The sequence below is a fragment of the Neovison vison genome, chromosome 8, assembly GCF_020171115.1.
Source record: "Neovison vison isolate M4711 chromosome 8, ASM_NN_V1, whole genome shotgun sequence".
Lineage (NCBI taxonomy): Eukaryota > Metazoa > Chordata > Mammalia > Carnivora > Mustelidae > Neogale > Neogale vison.
This window is the reverse complement of record NC_058098.1, coordinates 123,831,143-123,849,010: the sequence shown is the minus strand read 5'-3', so window position 1 is coordinate 123,849,010 and position 17,868 is coordinate 123,831,143. Positions and strand designations below refer to the sequence as shown.

The following is a 17,868-nucleotide window of genomic DNA, read 5'->3' as shown; positions in this document are numbered from 1 at the left end:
AACACACATTATCTCACAGTTGTCTGTGAGTTAGGAGTTGGCAGCAGTTAGCCGGCTCCTCTCTCTGTTCAGGGTCTCACCAGGCCGCAGTTAGGGTGTCAGCTGGGCTGTGTTCTCATCTGCAGCGTGGGGTCCTCATCCAGGCTTGTGTGGTGTTGGCAGCGTGCAGTTCTTCCCAGCCACTGAGGCCTTTAGCTCCCAGGGCTCTCCCACTTTTCCCTGCCACATGGCCCTCACTATACGCAGTTCACGTCATTGCTGCTTGCTTTCTTAAAGGTCAGCAGGAGACTCCTCCACGTTGCTAAGATGACTGCTATTCATGGAAATGATATCTTATCACCTTTGTCATAGAACGTATCCTAATCAAGGCAGTGACATCTGTCACCTTTGCTATATTCTGTTAGTTAGAAACTAGCCACCAGGTCTGCCCTCAAGGGAGTGGAATGAACCTTCAAAGGGAGGGGACTGCTTATAGAGGGGCTTGACTCACTGGGGATTACTTTAGGATGTGTCTGCCATAAACTGGAAGACAAATTTTAGAGGCTATTATGAGAATAATGATTTCAGTAAATTGGGTCCAGGTAGATCATAATTGTATTTAAGCCAAGAAAAGGTAGTCTGGTTTCAGACAAAGTGATCAATTTCATAGACATGTTCCAGGATGAATCAGAAAGGACTTACAGTTTAGATCTGCTTATTAGCCGTTGTAATCCTTGAATTTTATAGTCTCTTCATGTGTAATATAAGTAGGAATAATCTATCTTACAATATCAAATAAGAGAACAGCTGTAATTGTCTGTGGAAACTGTAAAACATACAAATATAGACATAATATTATTAAACGGGGAAGAGTAAGAATATCCCCTTGTAAAGTTAAAAGTTGCTGTGGACTGGTCCCTAGGGGAAAGCAGTTTTGGTGAAGGGAGTAACATTTCTTCTCATCATTGATACCTTAACTCTATACTGCTACTTAAATAAACATGCAAAGTAGTTCATGCATTTATGCATTCATATATATAAACATTCAAATATGTTTATTGAGCTCAGGCTACTGTGTGCCAGAAGCAGAAAAGATTAAGTTGTGAAGTTTTCTCCATTCTCTTAATTGTTTCTTTATATCCCAGTGCTCAGCGAATCCCGCAATTTTATGTGAAAGGCTGCTCTTTTGATTGCCTTGGTATTTGTTGAGTGAATAACGATTTTTTAAATAATTGAGATCCCTCGTTTTATGTTTCTTGCTTAAGTGTCTCACCTGGAGGATTGGAATGCCATTGCTAAAGAACTCTGCTCCAGGCGTAGCTGGTGGGATACATGTTGGCCACAATGGATTCTCCTCCCGTATAGACTTAAAACACCTAAACATAATTGAGCCATGAGTCCTGTCAGCGAGGTTCTGACCTCAGTATCATACCCCTGTGCTATACCAGACACTGAGCTTCATTGTGCAGGGGGAGAGAAGAGGGAGTTGACACTTTCTGTCCCTGTTTTAAGAAAGGTTGGTAATGTGTGTGTTGCATTTTAGAGATGTCTGAAAAGTTGGTTTGAGCAACAAATACTATAATTTCATATAACCCAGTTGTGAACTAAAATTGGCTTTTTATGGCCATCTTCCTTTTTACTCTTAAAAACTTGGATAATTTTGAACTCAGAAATTTTGGGACTAATTAAAAGAAATTAGAAGTATCATTTTGAGTTGGGTTGCATCTGAAGTGATTAACAGTAAGTGTGGTGTATGAACTGTAACAGCGTGTAGCAAGCCACACTTTACGGATTACTGTAGTTAATGAAATGTGTTTTATAATTATAAGGCTTCAGGGCACTGGGTGGCTCCCTTGGTTGAGCAGCTGACTTTTTTTTTTTTTTTAAAGATTTTATTTATTTATTTGACAGAGAGAGAGATCACAAATAGACAGAGCGGCAGGCAGAGAGAGAGAGAGAGGGAAGCAGGCTCCCTGCTGAGCAGAGAGCCTGATGCGGGACTCGATCCCAGGACCCTGAGATCATGACCTGAGCCGAAGGCAGTGGCTTAACCCACTGAGCCACCCAGGCGCCAGAGCAGCTGACTCTTGAAACAACATCAGTTGTTGTAGGTTGTAGGATCAGGCCCCACGTCAGGCTCCTAGCTCAGTGGGGAGTCTGCTTGAGGATTTTCTCTCCCTCTCCCTCTGCATCTCCTCCTACATGTGTTTTTTTTTTCTTCCTCTCTCATAAATCTTTTAAAAAATATATAAAGCTTATATTTCAGATGGGTAAAGACAGACCTTATATTCAAATCATTTGACAGTGAGAGTCCTAGTCTCCTTATATTGTTTAGAAGACAAACAAAGTAGGGGAAATCTGCAGCTCGGTATAGTAGTAGAGCATTACTTGGGACAGTGGCTCGGTCTAATTAATAATTTGTCCAAAGGTCTGTATTTAATCCAAGGGTGTGTCAGTTCGTATCAGTTTTCTTATCCGTACAGAGAAGGGATTTGAAATATAGTACCTTTTTAAAGGGAACACTTCTATGTCCAAAGAGGTGGTTTCATAGTTTTCCTTTCATTGGAGCCAATTTCCTTCTTAAATTAAGGGGAGTCTCACATTTTTAATGTCCCTTCTCAAAAACGTATACTTCGCAGCACATTTGGAAGTAATTTAGAAGTCACTGTACTGCTAACCCTAATCCTTAGTCTAACCCATAATCCTTTCCACCTGATGTGCTTTAAGTCTTGTAACTGGCCTCTATTTGCACTTTGGTCCCTGTCCAGTCCTTTTTACACTGTAATCAGTACGATCCTTTAAAAAGGTAAATCAGGATGTGCATTGGTTTAGAATAAAATCTAGCTCACTGTGGTCTTGCTAGGTGGTGTAGGCCCCCGTCTCCAGTCTCATTTCCTGTCATTCTTCCTGCTCACTAAGCTATAGCTGCATTAGCTTTCCTCCAGTATTTCAAGTATTTCTAGCTTTCTGGTCTTAGCACATTTTTGTTCTCTTGCTTGGAAGGTATCTTGGCATGTACTCCCTTCCCTGCAATACCTGTGTACCCCCCCCAAATGCACACTGCCACATGTATATTCTTTATTTGCTATTTCTTTTTAGGTATTTTACATATAAATGCACAGATCTTAAGTGTCTAATGAATTTTTACATATGTACATACCCAAATAACCACCACCCACATCAAGGTACAGAATTATTTCTGGCACTTCAGAAGGCCCCCTTCAGTCTCTCTAATCAGATTACTATTATTACTTCTTATGTCATAAATTAATTTGTTTTTGAACTTGATACAAATGGAATCTACAACAGCATGTTCTCTTTAGGGTCTCTCTTCTTTGACTCATTATAGTGTGTCTTGCGTTCCTTATCTGTCTTCTCATCTTGGACTCAGCTGAATATCCCCTCCTTAGAGAAGTTTTCTCTGAATGCTCTGACACTATGCACACTCTCTGCCCTGAGTCCTCTTGCAAAATACCCTGCTTATTTCTTTAACGATATTTAACACAACTTGTGATTATTCCTTGTTTTCGTGCTTCCTGTCTATCTCACAATGGGCTATGGACTCGGTTAACATAGGGAACATTCTGCTCTTGTTCATCGTTGTCTTCACTGGGCCTAGTAAAAATTTGCCTGGCACAATTGTAGGTGCTCAGTCATAAATACCTGTTGGCTTACTGAATGAATGAATGAATGAAGAATGAAATCTGCTTTATTTTCTAACTTGTACTGAAGTAAAAAAAAAAAAAAGAGTTCTGAAACTTATTAATTTTTGGCAAAATGTTATCTAAAATAATTCTGATCTTACTAAGATTTTATGAAAATTTTCTCTTGTGGGAAAGATAGACTAATTTTCACAGATGGCAGGACAGAATTCTATACCCAATTAAAAATTATTAAATGTACTTGAGGAAAATGTTTAGAAGTTCTGTCTCAGTCAGCATTTTTACAGAGACTTAGGCGAAGGCATTATTATCGGCATGACCGATTTATGTGCTGAGATTTTGAAGAGGCATAGCTCTTACCTTGCGAAAGTGAGTGAATCTGAAGAGCTCTGGAGGGGATAGAAAAATGAGTTGAATCTAGTAAGATGAAATGTTATAATGGTAGATGTACAGTCTTGTCCTTAGGTTCCAACAGTCATCCTCACGTTAGCATGGAGAAAGGTGGCTTAGTCGTCCACCTGCGCATTCGTATTTAAGTCTGCAGAATAATTTTGTTGCCGTAGGAAATTAGTATGTTGAGTATCAGAGGAATATTAAGAGGGCCTTATGGTCATGTTGTCTCTACTCATGCACCATGTGAAATGTTTCTTATGCCCTGGATCATGTTTGTATTGGTTTAATTACAAAGTGGATTTCCTGGAGCACCGGTTGTCAAACTAAAGCCCTCAGGCACCTGTTTTTGTGAATAAAGTTTTACTGGAACACAACTGTGCCCACTTGTTTACTCTTTTTCTTTTTTTAAAAAAGATTTTTATTTATTTATTTGATAGAGACACAGTGAGAGAGGGAATACAAGCAAGGGGGAGGGGGAGAAGGAGAAGCAGGGTTCCCACTGAGCAGGGAGCCTGCTGCGGGGCTTGATCCTAGGACCCTGGGATCATGACCTGAGCCGAAGGCAGACGCTTAACGACTGAACCACCCAGGCGCCCCTGTTTATCTATTTTGTGTGACTGCTTTCTTGCTTCAGTGGTAGTGCTGAGTGTTTATTACAGAGACCATGTGGCCTGCAGAGCCTTAAATATTTACTATCCGATGTCTTCCTTGAAGAGCTTTCCTGCTTCTGGTCTAAAGTACAAGACCTAGATGAGGAGAAGTTTGAAAGCATGGCAAGAGGAGCAGCAAGAGGAATGTGAGATGTGTAAGCAGGTGAAGAGAAGATATAGGTGTGACGGGGGAGCGGCCTCAAATAGTTGAAGCATGGTTATTGGGAAGAAAAATTGGACCCTTGTCTGCTTAACTTTGTAAAGCAGTATGAAAACAGGATGGAAAATATGGAACAAGGAGAGGGTTTTGTTAGTATATAGAAAGTTGGTTTAACATGGGTTGGGTTTGCTTCTGGAAATAATGAGTTTTTTGGCACCAGAGGCATTTGAAAAGAGGACAGATGTCTGCTTTACCTGTTTGCGTTGATGAGGGTCAGGTGTCTTCTGAACTCTTGTGATTCTGAGATTTTGCCTTGGAATGATTCTCAAACCCAGGGTATGGTTTTCAAGCATTTCTCCAGGGCACTAGCTACATGTGGCCTTGCAGATTGGAGATCAGGCAAGCCACAGTGGGCCTTAACAGTGGTTTATCTACCTGGTTCAAGTGTTCAGATATATACCATTCCACCAGAAAATAAAAATATATATAATAAGCTTTAACAAATACCTAAATCTAGTTTAACATCTCTAAAAGTTTATTATTTATTTATTTTTTCATGCATGTGGAAAGTTTGAATGATTCTTTTTTCCTGTTGATTCACAAGACAGTTTTAAGTTTCTTTGTTTATACTAAGTGATATGTGATATCGAAAAATACTCCCTTGTGTAAGGCTAGAGCCCAGAGTGTTCTTTAGGTTTATTGTTTGCTACCTTTTGTGATCTCATTTTACATTTTCTTGCTGTACTTGAGCTAAAGGTGAAACATTTACTTGGGTGAACTAACCTTGTATTTAGCTCTGCATTCTTTTCATACTTCTGGTCTCCTGAAGTAGAAATTTAGAGGTAGAACTTCAGAATTTAAAAAGAGGAGCTTTTCAAATGAAAATTCCACCAGCTAAGGGCCTTCTTTTAGATCTGAATTCAAAATATGGAAAGCTGTTGAATGAGGCTCATTCAGCAAACATTTGAATTAAGAACATTATACTTTGTACATCATATTCGGTATTCATGGGATGTCTTAAACAGTTTCCTTCTGACTTGGACTTATTACAGTGTTCTTCCCAGTAGACGGTGTGCTTGAAATGTGTGGTTTCCCCATTTATCTGACCTGCTTGCTAGTCAAGTTGGTCTGGATGCTGGCTCCTGTAAGTGGAGATCAGGACCCTCCCCCTTGTCATTGGCAGCCTCTATTGGTTCCCTGTCCTTAGGTCCGAAGACTTAAATCCACGTAGCCCTGTCAGCTGAGGACCCCTTCGTTCTGCAGAGGTTCAGATGCAGTGACATTTGCTATGTGGAAACGCTTTGTAACCTGTGGGAAACTGTGCAAGTGCAAGGTGATTTTTAGGAAGAACATAACTCGCATTTAAGTAGTCTCTTGGCTGCGCAGCCTGTCCCTGCAGCCAGCGGAGGTACGCCGGGATGTTCACCGTTTTCCTCCCCTGGTCTAGCTCAGATCCGTTGTCCCAGTTATCCCATTTCAGGCAGAATGGGTTGGAGAAAGGGAGGCACTCAGACGTGGGAGTCTGCTGAATCATTTGACTTACTAGTTAACTGTCTTTGCTAGCAGTATTTAACATACTTCTCTGCATTTACTTTTTTGTTCCATCACACTTTGGAGTCTTGAAACATTGATGAGAAAAGATTTCGTGCATATTTGGAAGCATTCAGGAAGAAGTTTTGACCTTTAATTATGATTTTTAAAAAAATTAGATAATTCAGATGCTTACTACCTCTTTTATGGACATACTAAGCGTTACTATAAAACAAAAGCTTTTTTCAGACATTGGATTATTGTGATGTTTAAATGTCAGCTGGATGAGTTAGGTGGTATTCCCACTCTCTGAGGTGGGAATTATCCCTTACCAATGATCTCTTCTTCCCCACACCTAGTGGAGTGCTTATGACATGCCGGGTACGCCAGTGTGTGTGTATCTGATGAATAAGTCATTGATGTGACTCTTAAAATTATATGTATGTCTGTATGTATAAATACAGATATTTGTTAAAATTTCCTTTGAATTTTTATTAAATAGCTCAATAATTAGGGAATAAACTGGATCACCACAGAACCCTAACCTGTTCTTACCTTCCTTTGGTTATTTATGCAAGCTGTTTTTCTGCTGTAAAGGGATCTGTCATCCTTTGGTGGTTAAAAAACATTTGAGAATATCTAGTACTTACATAGCACTTACCGTGGGCAAGGTACTACTTTAAGTGTTTCACGCATATGATTAATTTACTTAATTCTTATGGCAGTCCTTTGAGGAAGAAGCTGTGCTCCTCATTTACAGGTGAACAAACTAAGGCAGAGATTAAGTAACTTTCCCAAAGTTGCATGTCTAGTAAGTGTTTTAGTGGTGGTATAAGGAGGTGGAGAAAATCTGTGTTGGAATGTATACAGTGTGCACATTTTGATCTTGCATTGTAAGTGAGGTCTTGTAAGCAGTATAAGTTTCTCTACTGAAACATTGTAACATTATAAAAGTTGAATGAATGAAGAAAAGATATCTGGCTGTACTTGACCATCTTTGTCTCATTTATATTGTTCTTCCAGTTTTGCTATTTAGATGAGGACATCATGTAAATAGACATAGTTTCTAGGTTATTTTTGTAATACTGTTTTCACTCCAGAAATACTGTTCTGTTTGCTAATGTGCAAGGATAACTGAGTATTTTCTTTCATTTCTTAACAGTACAGTGCTGTGGATACCAATCCACTCTCTCTGTATGTCATGCATCCATTTTGGAACACTATAGTCAAGGTAAGATGATTAATAGACTTGTACTTATGTTTTAGTAAGTTTTAAATATTTTATGGAGTGTTATGGATGCAACTGTTTGTTTAATAAGAAAGATATCTAGAAAAACTAGCTCTCCCGTCCTTCTTTTCCCTTAGTCACATACCTTTTGATTTATCTCCCTGTTGGCGTATAAGCTTATACTGTAGAATTTATCATTTTTATAAAATGAATTTAAAATTTTCCTGAGTAAATATAATGTTATTATTATAAAAGTTTGTTGATTATGGAGTTATTTAAAATACAGAACATAGAAGAAAGATGCTTATTTTTATCAGCGGACATTATGGTTTATATTTTAATATATATATAATATATATAACATATATATGTATGATCTTTCAAGTTTATAGCCTTTATTATGAATTAAATTTGCATCTTGTGTAGTGGCCAGAGAGATTCCTTTACTTTAACTATTTTGTAATTACTTTGAAAAAAATAATAGGTATTTCCTACTTGGCTGGCTCCAAATTTGATAACCTTCTCTGGCTTTCTGCTGGTTGTATTCAATTTCCTACTTATGGCATACTTTGATCCTGACTTTTATGCTTCAGGTAAGATTACTACTTTACTATAAAATTTAAAATGTCTAAATGGAGAAAAATGAGATGTGGTTATTTTCTGGTTCTATTCATATGCTTGTATTTTGGAGAAGTTTTACATACTATAAGAGTATGTAAAATGTTAGGAATTGGGTGTAAAAGCTAAGTAAGTTGTATTTTCACAATCTGTTATGGTTGTTTCCATTAAGTTCTGGAAACCAGTTTGGTTCCTTAATTTAGATATGCTGTCTAAAAAGCAATGAGGTTTTGATAAATAAAGAATAATTGGATTTATAAGAAGACAAAAATTAGGATTATGACACTTTACCTGAAAGTGAATATGAGCAAGGTCCAGCATACTTAACAGTTCTGGAAATATCCCTTCCCTTGTTCTAATTATGCAAGAAAAATCCCCCTTTTGAAGATTATCTCTCTTTCACTCTGCTCAGCATCCGTGTTTGCCTTTAATACTTTTGAGTTTTCTCTGAAAAAGGTTCTTAAAAGTTTGTTGAAGTCTTCTTTCACATCTGTTCCTGTCTTCCTGTTCTATGTCATCCTGTTTCTGCCCTAGACCACAGGACAGAATCTGGCTGTATTTGGGATAAGGGGGGATAAGTGGGAGACAGAGCTGATTCTCATCGTTCAGCCAGTTGATGGAGTTGAGAGGAAGTGAAAGATGGAGGTAGATGAACATGTCTTGCATTCTAAGTTGGAGTATATATTTTCCAATAAGAATACTTACAAATGATGTGGTAAGGAGTTTTAGTGTTATAATTCATCTGTGTTGTGTGTTTAGCAGACTTTTGTGGACTGACCTGGAGAAACTAACAGTCACTGAAAACATTGTTTTTGTAGGAAAGTTCGGATTTTCAAAAACTTATGACTTGATATTATAGAAATTCTAAATATTGGAATTATATATTTGCTTAACTATCAATTCAAATTTTAAGCTATGTCTTCTATACATGTAATAAAATGGCAACTTTTTGAAGATCATAAAGTATGACATAATTAATAAGATTAAATTTTATTAAGCATGGTTTGGATATTAAACAGTTTCTAAAAATTTGTATTTGAATCTTCAGAACATCCTCAAAAGTTTATTTTGTAACTGGAAATATTTTTTCCCACTATTCTAACATTATTTGCTTAGTTATTAAGAGAGCTAAAAATACATAAATATTATGTATATTTCCCCAAATCATAGAACCTAGAGGACCAGATAAACCATCTAGTCCTGGTATATTTGGTAAATAGACAGGAAGAGTTAAATGGTATATTCATAGTCAAACTGCCGGTTGAGTACAGAGCCGGGACTAGAGCCCAGACCTCCTGATTCTCAGTTGTTCTGTCTTAGAGGGCAATCGTGAGGTTCAGACATTTCAGAATGATTCTAATGCCAGATCATCCAGTGAAGGTGACCCATCTATACCCAAATGAAAAGGTCTTTTGTTTGGCTAGTTAATAATGTAATGAAAAAAATACAGATTGAAGGCTCAATATGTTTGTAGGATAATTGCAAACAACAAGGATCAGATTAAACACAGGCATCTTTTAAGTTCCAAAAATATTAATTTTTATTCTCAGCACATAAGTAATTTTCAAGTAAAGATGGACAGTCAGTTTTGAGTTAAGATTAAAGTTCAGTCCTCTTGTTAATAAGGGTTGGGGAGATACTCCTTTGGTTTTGTCAGTTTAGTGATGTATTTTAATATCTACCTAATTCTGCATTAAAAATATATTACAAGGTACTTTAACTTCTATTTAAGAAGTAGAAATATTTCTCATTGGCAGTACATGGTGTGGTAGAACGTGTGTACTTTGTGTTAAAAGCCGCGTTGCTTTCCTTTGCAGCACCAGGTTACAAGCACGTGCCCGACTGGGTGTGGATTGTAGTGGGCGTCCTCAACTTCATAGCCTACACTCTCGGTAAGAAATCGGCAAATGCTCATAAACTCAATGGCTGGTGAGTCTATCAGCAGGGAGAGCCACCAGCTACTAAGTTAACATTTTCTCCTAGGCTTAATTCATTTTATTAATTAATTAATAAATATTAATTTCCTGTTCAATATAAACATATATTTTTTAGTTTCTCTGTGGGAAATATTGTCACTCATTGCTAGGGAATGCAAAGAATAAGGTAGGAGTTGGCACACTACCCCTTACAGCACAGCTCTGGCCCGTCGCCTGATTTTCTAAGTCAAGTTTTGCTGGAACACAGCTCTGTGTATTCCTTTACGTGTTGTCTGTGCCTGCTTTCTGCAACAAAGACAAAGCTGAGTTGTTGCAACAGAGGCTTCTGATGACCTTCAGTGCCTCAACTATTTACTGTCTGGCTCTTCACATAAAATATTTACCCACAGCTGGAATAAGACATCATTTTTTGCCTTATGTTTGGGAAGCAGTACTGACATATCAAATAACTGTGGAATACTGAGAGCTGCCCTAATAGAGCAAAGCGGGAAAGCAAAAATAAGTGGGAGAATAAGAAAGTGATCAGTTCTTATTTGGTGGAGTGGGTGGTCAGGGTAGTCTGCTGGGTTAGGCCGTACTATCTTTTTGGCCAAGAATGCTTTTTATTGGGATTATCTGCATGGCTTGTCGTGCCTGCTCCTGTTCTCCTTCCCTATTTTGTTTTTCTCCGTAGTACTTAATGCCACGTGACCTGCTTGTCTGTCTGACCTAAAATGTACGTAGCTTTGAGGGCTACCCAGTGTTTAGAGTAGTGCCTAACATGTAGTAGGCACCCGGTATATAGTTTTTAAATGAATATAAAATACCAGACCCTGACTTCAATTTGCTGAGATCTCTTCAGGTAAAAATGACTTGCACTCATAAAGCCAGTATAATTTGGTGGATGATTAAATGCTGACATTGCAGGTGACCAGAGCTGCAAGAGTTTGGGGAAGGAGAGAGTGAAGTCCAGAGCAATTCGGGGAAAGCTTAGTGAAAAACAACATTTTTAGGTGGAAGCTTTTGTACATTTGTTTTTAAAGATGAGCGGGTTTAAGAATTCTATAGGGTTTGGTTGCCAAGGATAGAGAGAAATAGGGAAAAAGGCGAGACTGGCCTGTGGCTCTGGCTTTTAACAGCATATCTTAGGAACTTTTTGTAGAGGGGGCGCCTGGGTGGCTCAGGGGATTAAAGCCTCTGCCTTCGGCTCAGGTCATGATCCCAGGGTCCTGGGATCGAGCCCACATCGGGCTTTCTGCTCAGCAGGGAGCCTGCTTACCTGCACCCCTCTCTCTCTGTCTGCCTCTCTGCCTACTTGTGATCTCTGTCTGTCAAATAAATAAATAAAATCTTTAAAAAAAAAGAGCCTTTTGTAGATAATACTCTGCCACCTACCTGTTTCATGTCCAGGATTTTAGCAAAAATCCTGACCAAACATGGACTATTTATTGCAAAACTGCCTTGAACTAATGTGAGGCAATGTATACACTTTATTCTACTAGTGTGACTATCCTTACCTTTTGTTGCAGAAATATTAATGTCTTTGATTACAAGGTGCTGTTTTAGCTCCTCCTGAGTTGTTCCTTCCCATAATATATGGTATATGCCCTGAAATACTTTAAAAAAAAATTTTTTTTTTTTTTCCTGAAACATATCCAGACTTGTGGAGCTGTATTGGGTTCAGTGAGAAGATGTACAAAACCTTTAGTATGCAGTCCATGAATTTCAGTGTTTGTAATAACTGCCCAGGAGTTGCACCACAAACAGGAATTTAAGCCAGCAAATAATGAGAAAAGACTTTGTGGAAATATTTAAGCTACTTAAGGGCAAAAAAGTTCCCAACACTGTATAATAGAGATCTGCAGTGTTTGGGCAGGAATCTGGGATTCGTCCTTTTTCTTATTCCTTCAGCAGTATTTTTCAAGGCTTTCTTTGCCACCAGCTGAGGTAGGCACTGGGGATAGTACTGTAGTAAGATAAACACAGTAATCATAGGAATTTTTAATTCCTTAAATCTGAATCTTTGCAATTAGCCCAATACTTAACAAAATGATTTCTTTTGAGGAAAACTTTTTATGGACCACCTGCTGCTGCTTTTTTTTTTCTTAATAATGTCTCCCCTACTAGATGGACAGTTCCTGGAGATCACAGGAATGGAATCTTCTTCAACGGGGTGCTTGGATCTGCACAAGCATGCAGAGCTATTCGTCAGACTCTTTTTTTTAACTAGGCTTTCTCATTCTCCCTCCTTCTCTCCTTACACGCCCCAGCCCCCCGGTTCCTCTGTTTCTGCCCCTAAATGTGAAGGTGTTCCGCTGTGCTTTATTCTTCATTTTCTCTTTCTGCTCATTCCCTTGGCAGTCCTGATCCTTCCCACTGTGGAGATGTCTCCTGTGTGTCTAGCTAGCCCTTGTCTGTCTTCTGAATTGCTAGTGAGTGCCTTAGGTGGAGTTGCTTGATATTACCGTGTGCATAATTCTGCCAACACTTCAGTTTTAGCATCTAAAATTGTACTCAGCCTCTTTAACACCAGTCACGCTCCTTCTTCGGACTTCTTTATTTCCTACCCCTCTCTTGGTTAGCCAGATGGGAAATTTTGGAGAGTATCCTTCAGTCCTTCAGCCTCATGGATCACCTTTTACTGCATTGCCATTTTTATTTTCTTAATATCTCACCTGCCTCCAGCCTTTCATTCCCACTGGATCCCATGTCAGTGTGGGCCTGTGGAATAGTGTGCTCGCTCCAGCCAGTCATTCCCGCCGATGACAGCAGCATCTTTACAAAGCTCATCGTGGCTTTCACCCTTTAACTTCCCTGCTCACATCCTTTTAGTAGCTCCTTGTCCTCCCTGAAACTATAAAACTTGCTCCAGCCTCCCTACTGCCCGTTGCACAGACGGGTTTCTTTAGTCAACCTGAACTACTCGGCATTTTCTGAATACTCATGTGCTTTTCCGTCTTGGTGTTTTTGCTGCCTGCACTTGCTCCTCCGGAAAGGGCATACTCTTATCTACTGAAATCCAACTCATTCTTTGTGTCTCCACTCAGGTTTCATCCGGTCTGGAAGGCCGTTCTTGATTATCTTAGCCTGAAGGGTACTTGTCCCTTTTCTGTATTCTCCTGTGGTTTGGGAAGTCCTGTATCTTTAATTACCACATTTTGTTTTCCTTTCTCAGTTGTAGACTGAGGGCACAGTCTGAGATTATATTCTCAGATTATATTGATTATATTCTCAGATTATATTCTGAGATTATTCTTGTAATCTTCACAGCGTCAAGAATAGTGCATTGAATGGTTTTAATACATTCTTACATTTCCTGAATGCCTTCTACATGCAAAGCCTTTTCTGAAAGCACTTAAAATTGTGGAAGTGGGGGGTGCCTGGGTGGCTCAGTGGGTTGGGCCCCTGCCTTTGCCTTGGGTCCTGATCTCAGGGTCCTTTGATCAAGCCCCTAATCAGGCTCTCTGCTCAGCAGGGAGCCTGCTTCCCTCTCTCTCTCTGCCTGCCTCTCTGCCTACTTGTGATCTCTCTCTCTCTGTCAAATAAATAAAAAATAAAAAAATAAATTGTGGAAGTGTACATTTGTGACAAAATGACTAATTTCAAACAAGGTGAAATAGGCGTTCGGACTGAAGCACAGGGTGTTTTAGAGCAAGGAGTGGTTAGATAAGTTGTAATGAGTAACTATGGAATATTCTCTGGAGGGTTGAAAATTTGTGACAAGTGGAACAACTCAGTTATTAGGCTCATTTGGAAGAATTCAGAGTCCAACTATGATGCTTTGTCCTCAGATCTAAAATTGACACCATTTAGTGTGATGTAATGTATTTTAATTTCAGTTATTTATTTATTTTAAAAAGATTTTATTTATTTATTTGACAGAGATCACAGGTAGGCAGAGAGGCAGGCAGAGAGAGCGAGAGAGGAGGAATCAGGCTCCCTGCTGAGCAGAGAGACCCATGTGGGGCTCAATCCTAGGACCCTGGGGATCATGACCTGAGCTGAAGGCAGAGTCTTAAACCCACTGAGCCACCCAGGCACCCTTCAGTTATTTATTTTTTAAGATTTTATTTATTCATTTGACAGGGAGAGAGAGAACCAGACTCCGCATTGAGCAAGAAGCCCAATGCAGGACTTGATCCCAAGACCCCCAGATCATGACCTGAGCTGAAGGCAGATGTTTAACCTACTTAGCCACCCAGGCACCCCGAATTTAAATTTTAGATTATACTCTGAGAAATTAACAGATTTTATTTCTGAAATCTTTGAATTGTAGGAATTAAAGGTTGGGTTTTTATAAAAAGTATGGGCTGCTAGCTATTCTTCAGTTAATTAACATTCCTATGATAGTGCTGATCTGTTTTGTTTTGTGTTTCTCCAGTTTATTAAAGACGACTTTCTGCATACTGGCACAGATGTTGACCTTTTCTCATGGCAGTGTGTTTCTGTTGCAGATGGTGTGGATGGAAAGCAAGCCCGGAGAACCAATTCCAGCACCCCTTTAGGGGAACTTTTTGACCATGGCCTGGATAGTTGGTCATGTGTTTACTTTGTTGTGACTGTATATTCCATCTTTGGACGAGGACCATCTGGTGTCAGTGTTTTTGTTCTTTATCTCCTGCTGTGGGTAGTTTTGTTTTCTTTCATCCTGTCCCACTGGGAAAAATATAACACAGGGATTCTTTTCCTGCCGTGGGGATATGACATTAGCCAAGTGGTAAGTACGCGTTCTGCCTTAAATTTTCAACATTGCCATGAATTTTGGGGGCAAGCTTTTGTCATTCCTTCTTTGTAGCCCTTATGCTTTTTTGGCTAGAACTGACTTGGTGCTTTTTAAAAATTTCCTTTTTGTCTTATGTTATTTCTTGCTTATTTATGAGCAGTTTCAAGTAGAATAGCATAGTGAGCCCTTATGTACCTGTCACTTAGCTTCCGCAGCTGCATGGCCAGGCCAGTTTCGTGTATCCCCTTCCTCCCAGTTAGTTTAAAGAAAATTCCTGGTAGTATGTAATAAGTATTTTACTGTATCTATCTCTAATAGTAAGAGTACTATTTAAGCAACCATAGTCACAATGTCATTATTACTAAAAAATGGTTAGCTTCTTTATGTTAATAAATATTCCTTTGAACTGTTGATTTTTGTAAATAAAGATATGCTCATGTAATTGTTGCTTTTTTGCCTTTACTGCCCATGTTTCAATGAGTAGAGATACTTGTTTTCTCTTACTTAATAGGCTTGCTGTTAACTCTCCCTGCCTTTGAATACCAGCTTTTTATGTTGCCATTTTGCCCATTTGCACCTAAGGCCCCAGTAGAGCATCAGACTTCGGAGTGTGTGTGAAGGAAGTGATTTGGTAGGCAAATTGGATCATCCTGTGCCTTAACCAAATCCTGACAGGCCTTACAGTGTTCTAAATTATGGCCAGTTGCTTGCCTTGTTTAGAAGTTAGTTATTTTATGGCATTGTTTGCTGAGAAAAAGACATTTTTAAAGGCAAGAAGACTTGCCACAGTATCGAATTTAAGTGTACTTCTTGCTTTTACTAAAGCTATTTACTAGACTCAGGCTGCATACAGCATTATTGGCTCCTTGATCTTTCCAGCTGTTAATGCCTCTATATGCTTTTGTCTGCATTTTCCTTCCAGACTATATCTTTTGTCTACATAGTGACTGCGATTGTGGGAGTTGAGGCCTGGTATGAACCTTTCCTGTTTAATTTCTTATATAGAGACCTATTCACTGCAATGATTATTGGTAAGAAGCTCCATGTTGAAGCCTATTTTAACATGACTTTATTATTGAAGCCAGTGTTGGATTATCACAAGCCATACCACCTTTCCCCCTCTCCCACACCCTCTAGCAAGCAGAACGATGCTACAGTCCTGGTTTGAACCAAACCAGTAAGGAAAACGAGGTTTCTGTGTTTTGGTCTATTTCTAGTCAGAAGGAAATAAATACCAAAATCACATAAACCTTGTAAACTATTTAAACTAGTCTAGACTGTTCCAGAGGATCCACATTTAGTATAGATCCACATTGGTGTAGATTTCATACCTATCTCAAAATTGAAGATCACTAGTTTGTAGGAAGTAGAGTAGATGAAAGGTAGCGACTACTTCATAATACATCCACTCCAAAAGTTGAGCCTTTGTTCCTCTCAGATACTCTCCTTCTTTTGCCACTGGCTGTTAGGTAAAAGTTTCTGATCATGATAATGTTTCCCTTTTGATTTTAGTGAGAGTGGGTATCTACAGGAGGCAGAGTGTTTCCTATGCAAAGAGGCAAGGAGGAAGTTATTTGGGGCTGTGATTTTGGGGCACTAGGAGTGGCATTAGGACCTCTGTAGGAGTAAAATAGCAAACTCTTGGCGATTGCTCTGTTCCCTTGTCTAAAAAATAACCCGCTCTCTCACTACCAGTGAAGCTTGGTAGGGTTTAGAAACAGCTGAGAATGTGGTATATTAGGCCCTGGCTTTTAGGCAGTGGTTTGGGCCTTTTTCTGTGGCCCTAAACTACAGATATTTTAGAAACCCACTGTTCTTCCAAATCCAAATATTCATTCTTGGGTTTCTGTATGAACGGAATCCTCTGCCTTGAAAAGGCTAGCTATTTTTCACTCGCCGCCACATAGCGAATCGTTTTAAGTGACTAGACCTGTGGCAATATTGCTGCATTTTATGTTTAAATGTCAGATTTAACAATAAGATGGAATCCTCTGGTATGTGAGATACATTTTTGAATGTTAAGTGGGTACTTTAAGAGGCATATAACTTTCTTTGTAGTTTATAAGTTTATCTGAATTCTTCTCTCTGAAATAAAGCAAAAGCCCACGTTTCTTTACAAATAAATAAAGCTGCTTTCCCAGTACAGGGGTACCTCGTTTATTGCACTCACCTCATTGTGCATTGCAGGTACTGTGTTTTTTACAAATCGAAGGTTTGTAGCAACCTTTTAGCTAGTCTGTTAGCGCTGTTTTTCCAACAGCATTTGCTCACTTCAGGTCTCCCTCGGTCATATTTTGGTAATTCTTGGAATATTTCAGACTTTTACATTATTATATTTGGTATGGTGATCTGTGATCAGAGATCTTTGATGTTACTATTAGAATTGTTTTGGGGCCCCACAAACCACACCCATATAAGATGACGACTTAATTAAGAAATGTTGGGTGTGTCTGGCTGCTCTGCCTACCCTGTTCTCCCTCTCTTTTCTCTCCCTGTCCTCAGGCCTCCCTATTTCCTGAGACACACTATTGAAATTAGGCCAGTTAGTGATCCTGTGGTGGCCTCTAAGCATTAAGTGAAAGGAAGAGTCACACATCTCTCACTTTAAATCACAAATTAGAAATGATTCAGCTTAGTGAGGAAAAAGTCGAGATAGGCCCAAAGCCAGCACCTCCCCATCCTGCCACCAACCAACTAGCTAAGTGTGTAAATGCAAAGGAAAAGATCCTGAAGGAAATGAAAGGTGCTACTCACTGAATAAACGAGTGGTAAGAAAGCAGAACAGCCTTTTTGCTGATACAGAGCAAGTTTTAGTGGTCTGGATAGAAGATCAAACCAGCCACAACATTCCCTTAAGCCAAAGCCTAATTCAGAGCAAGGCCCTAGCTCTCTTCAGTTCTTTGAAGGCTGAGAGAGGTAAAGAAGCTGCAGGAGAAAAGTTTGAAGCTAGCAGTGGTTGGTTCATGAGGTTTAAGGAAAGAAGGCTTACCTGTATCATGAAAGTGCAAG

General features: G+C 39.1%; 1 protein-coding gene across 1 annotated transcript in view; it reads left to right on the top strand.

The window, feature by feature from the left end:
- Positions 1–17,868, top strand: part of SELENOI (selenoprotein I) — a 38,720-nt gene that overhangs the window by 8,063 nt on the left and 12,789 nt on the right. Inside the window, exons 2-6 of the mRNA XM_044261933.1 lie at positions 7,537–7,605; positions 8,087–8,195; positions 10,038–10,112; positions 14,591–14,853; positions 15,782–15,890. Coding sequence (XP_044117868.1) covers positions 7,537–7,605; positions 8,087–8,195; positions 10,038–10,112; positions 14,591–14,853; positions 15,782–15,890 — 625 coding nt within the window. The remainder of the gene's footprint in view (positions 1–7,536; positions 7,606–8,086; positions 8,196–10,037; positions 10,113–14,590; positions 14,854–15,781; positions 15,891–17,868) is intronic.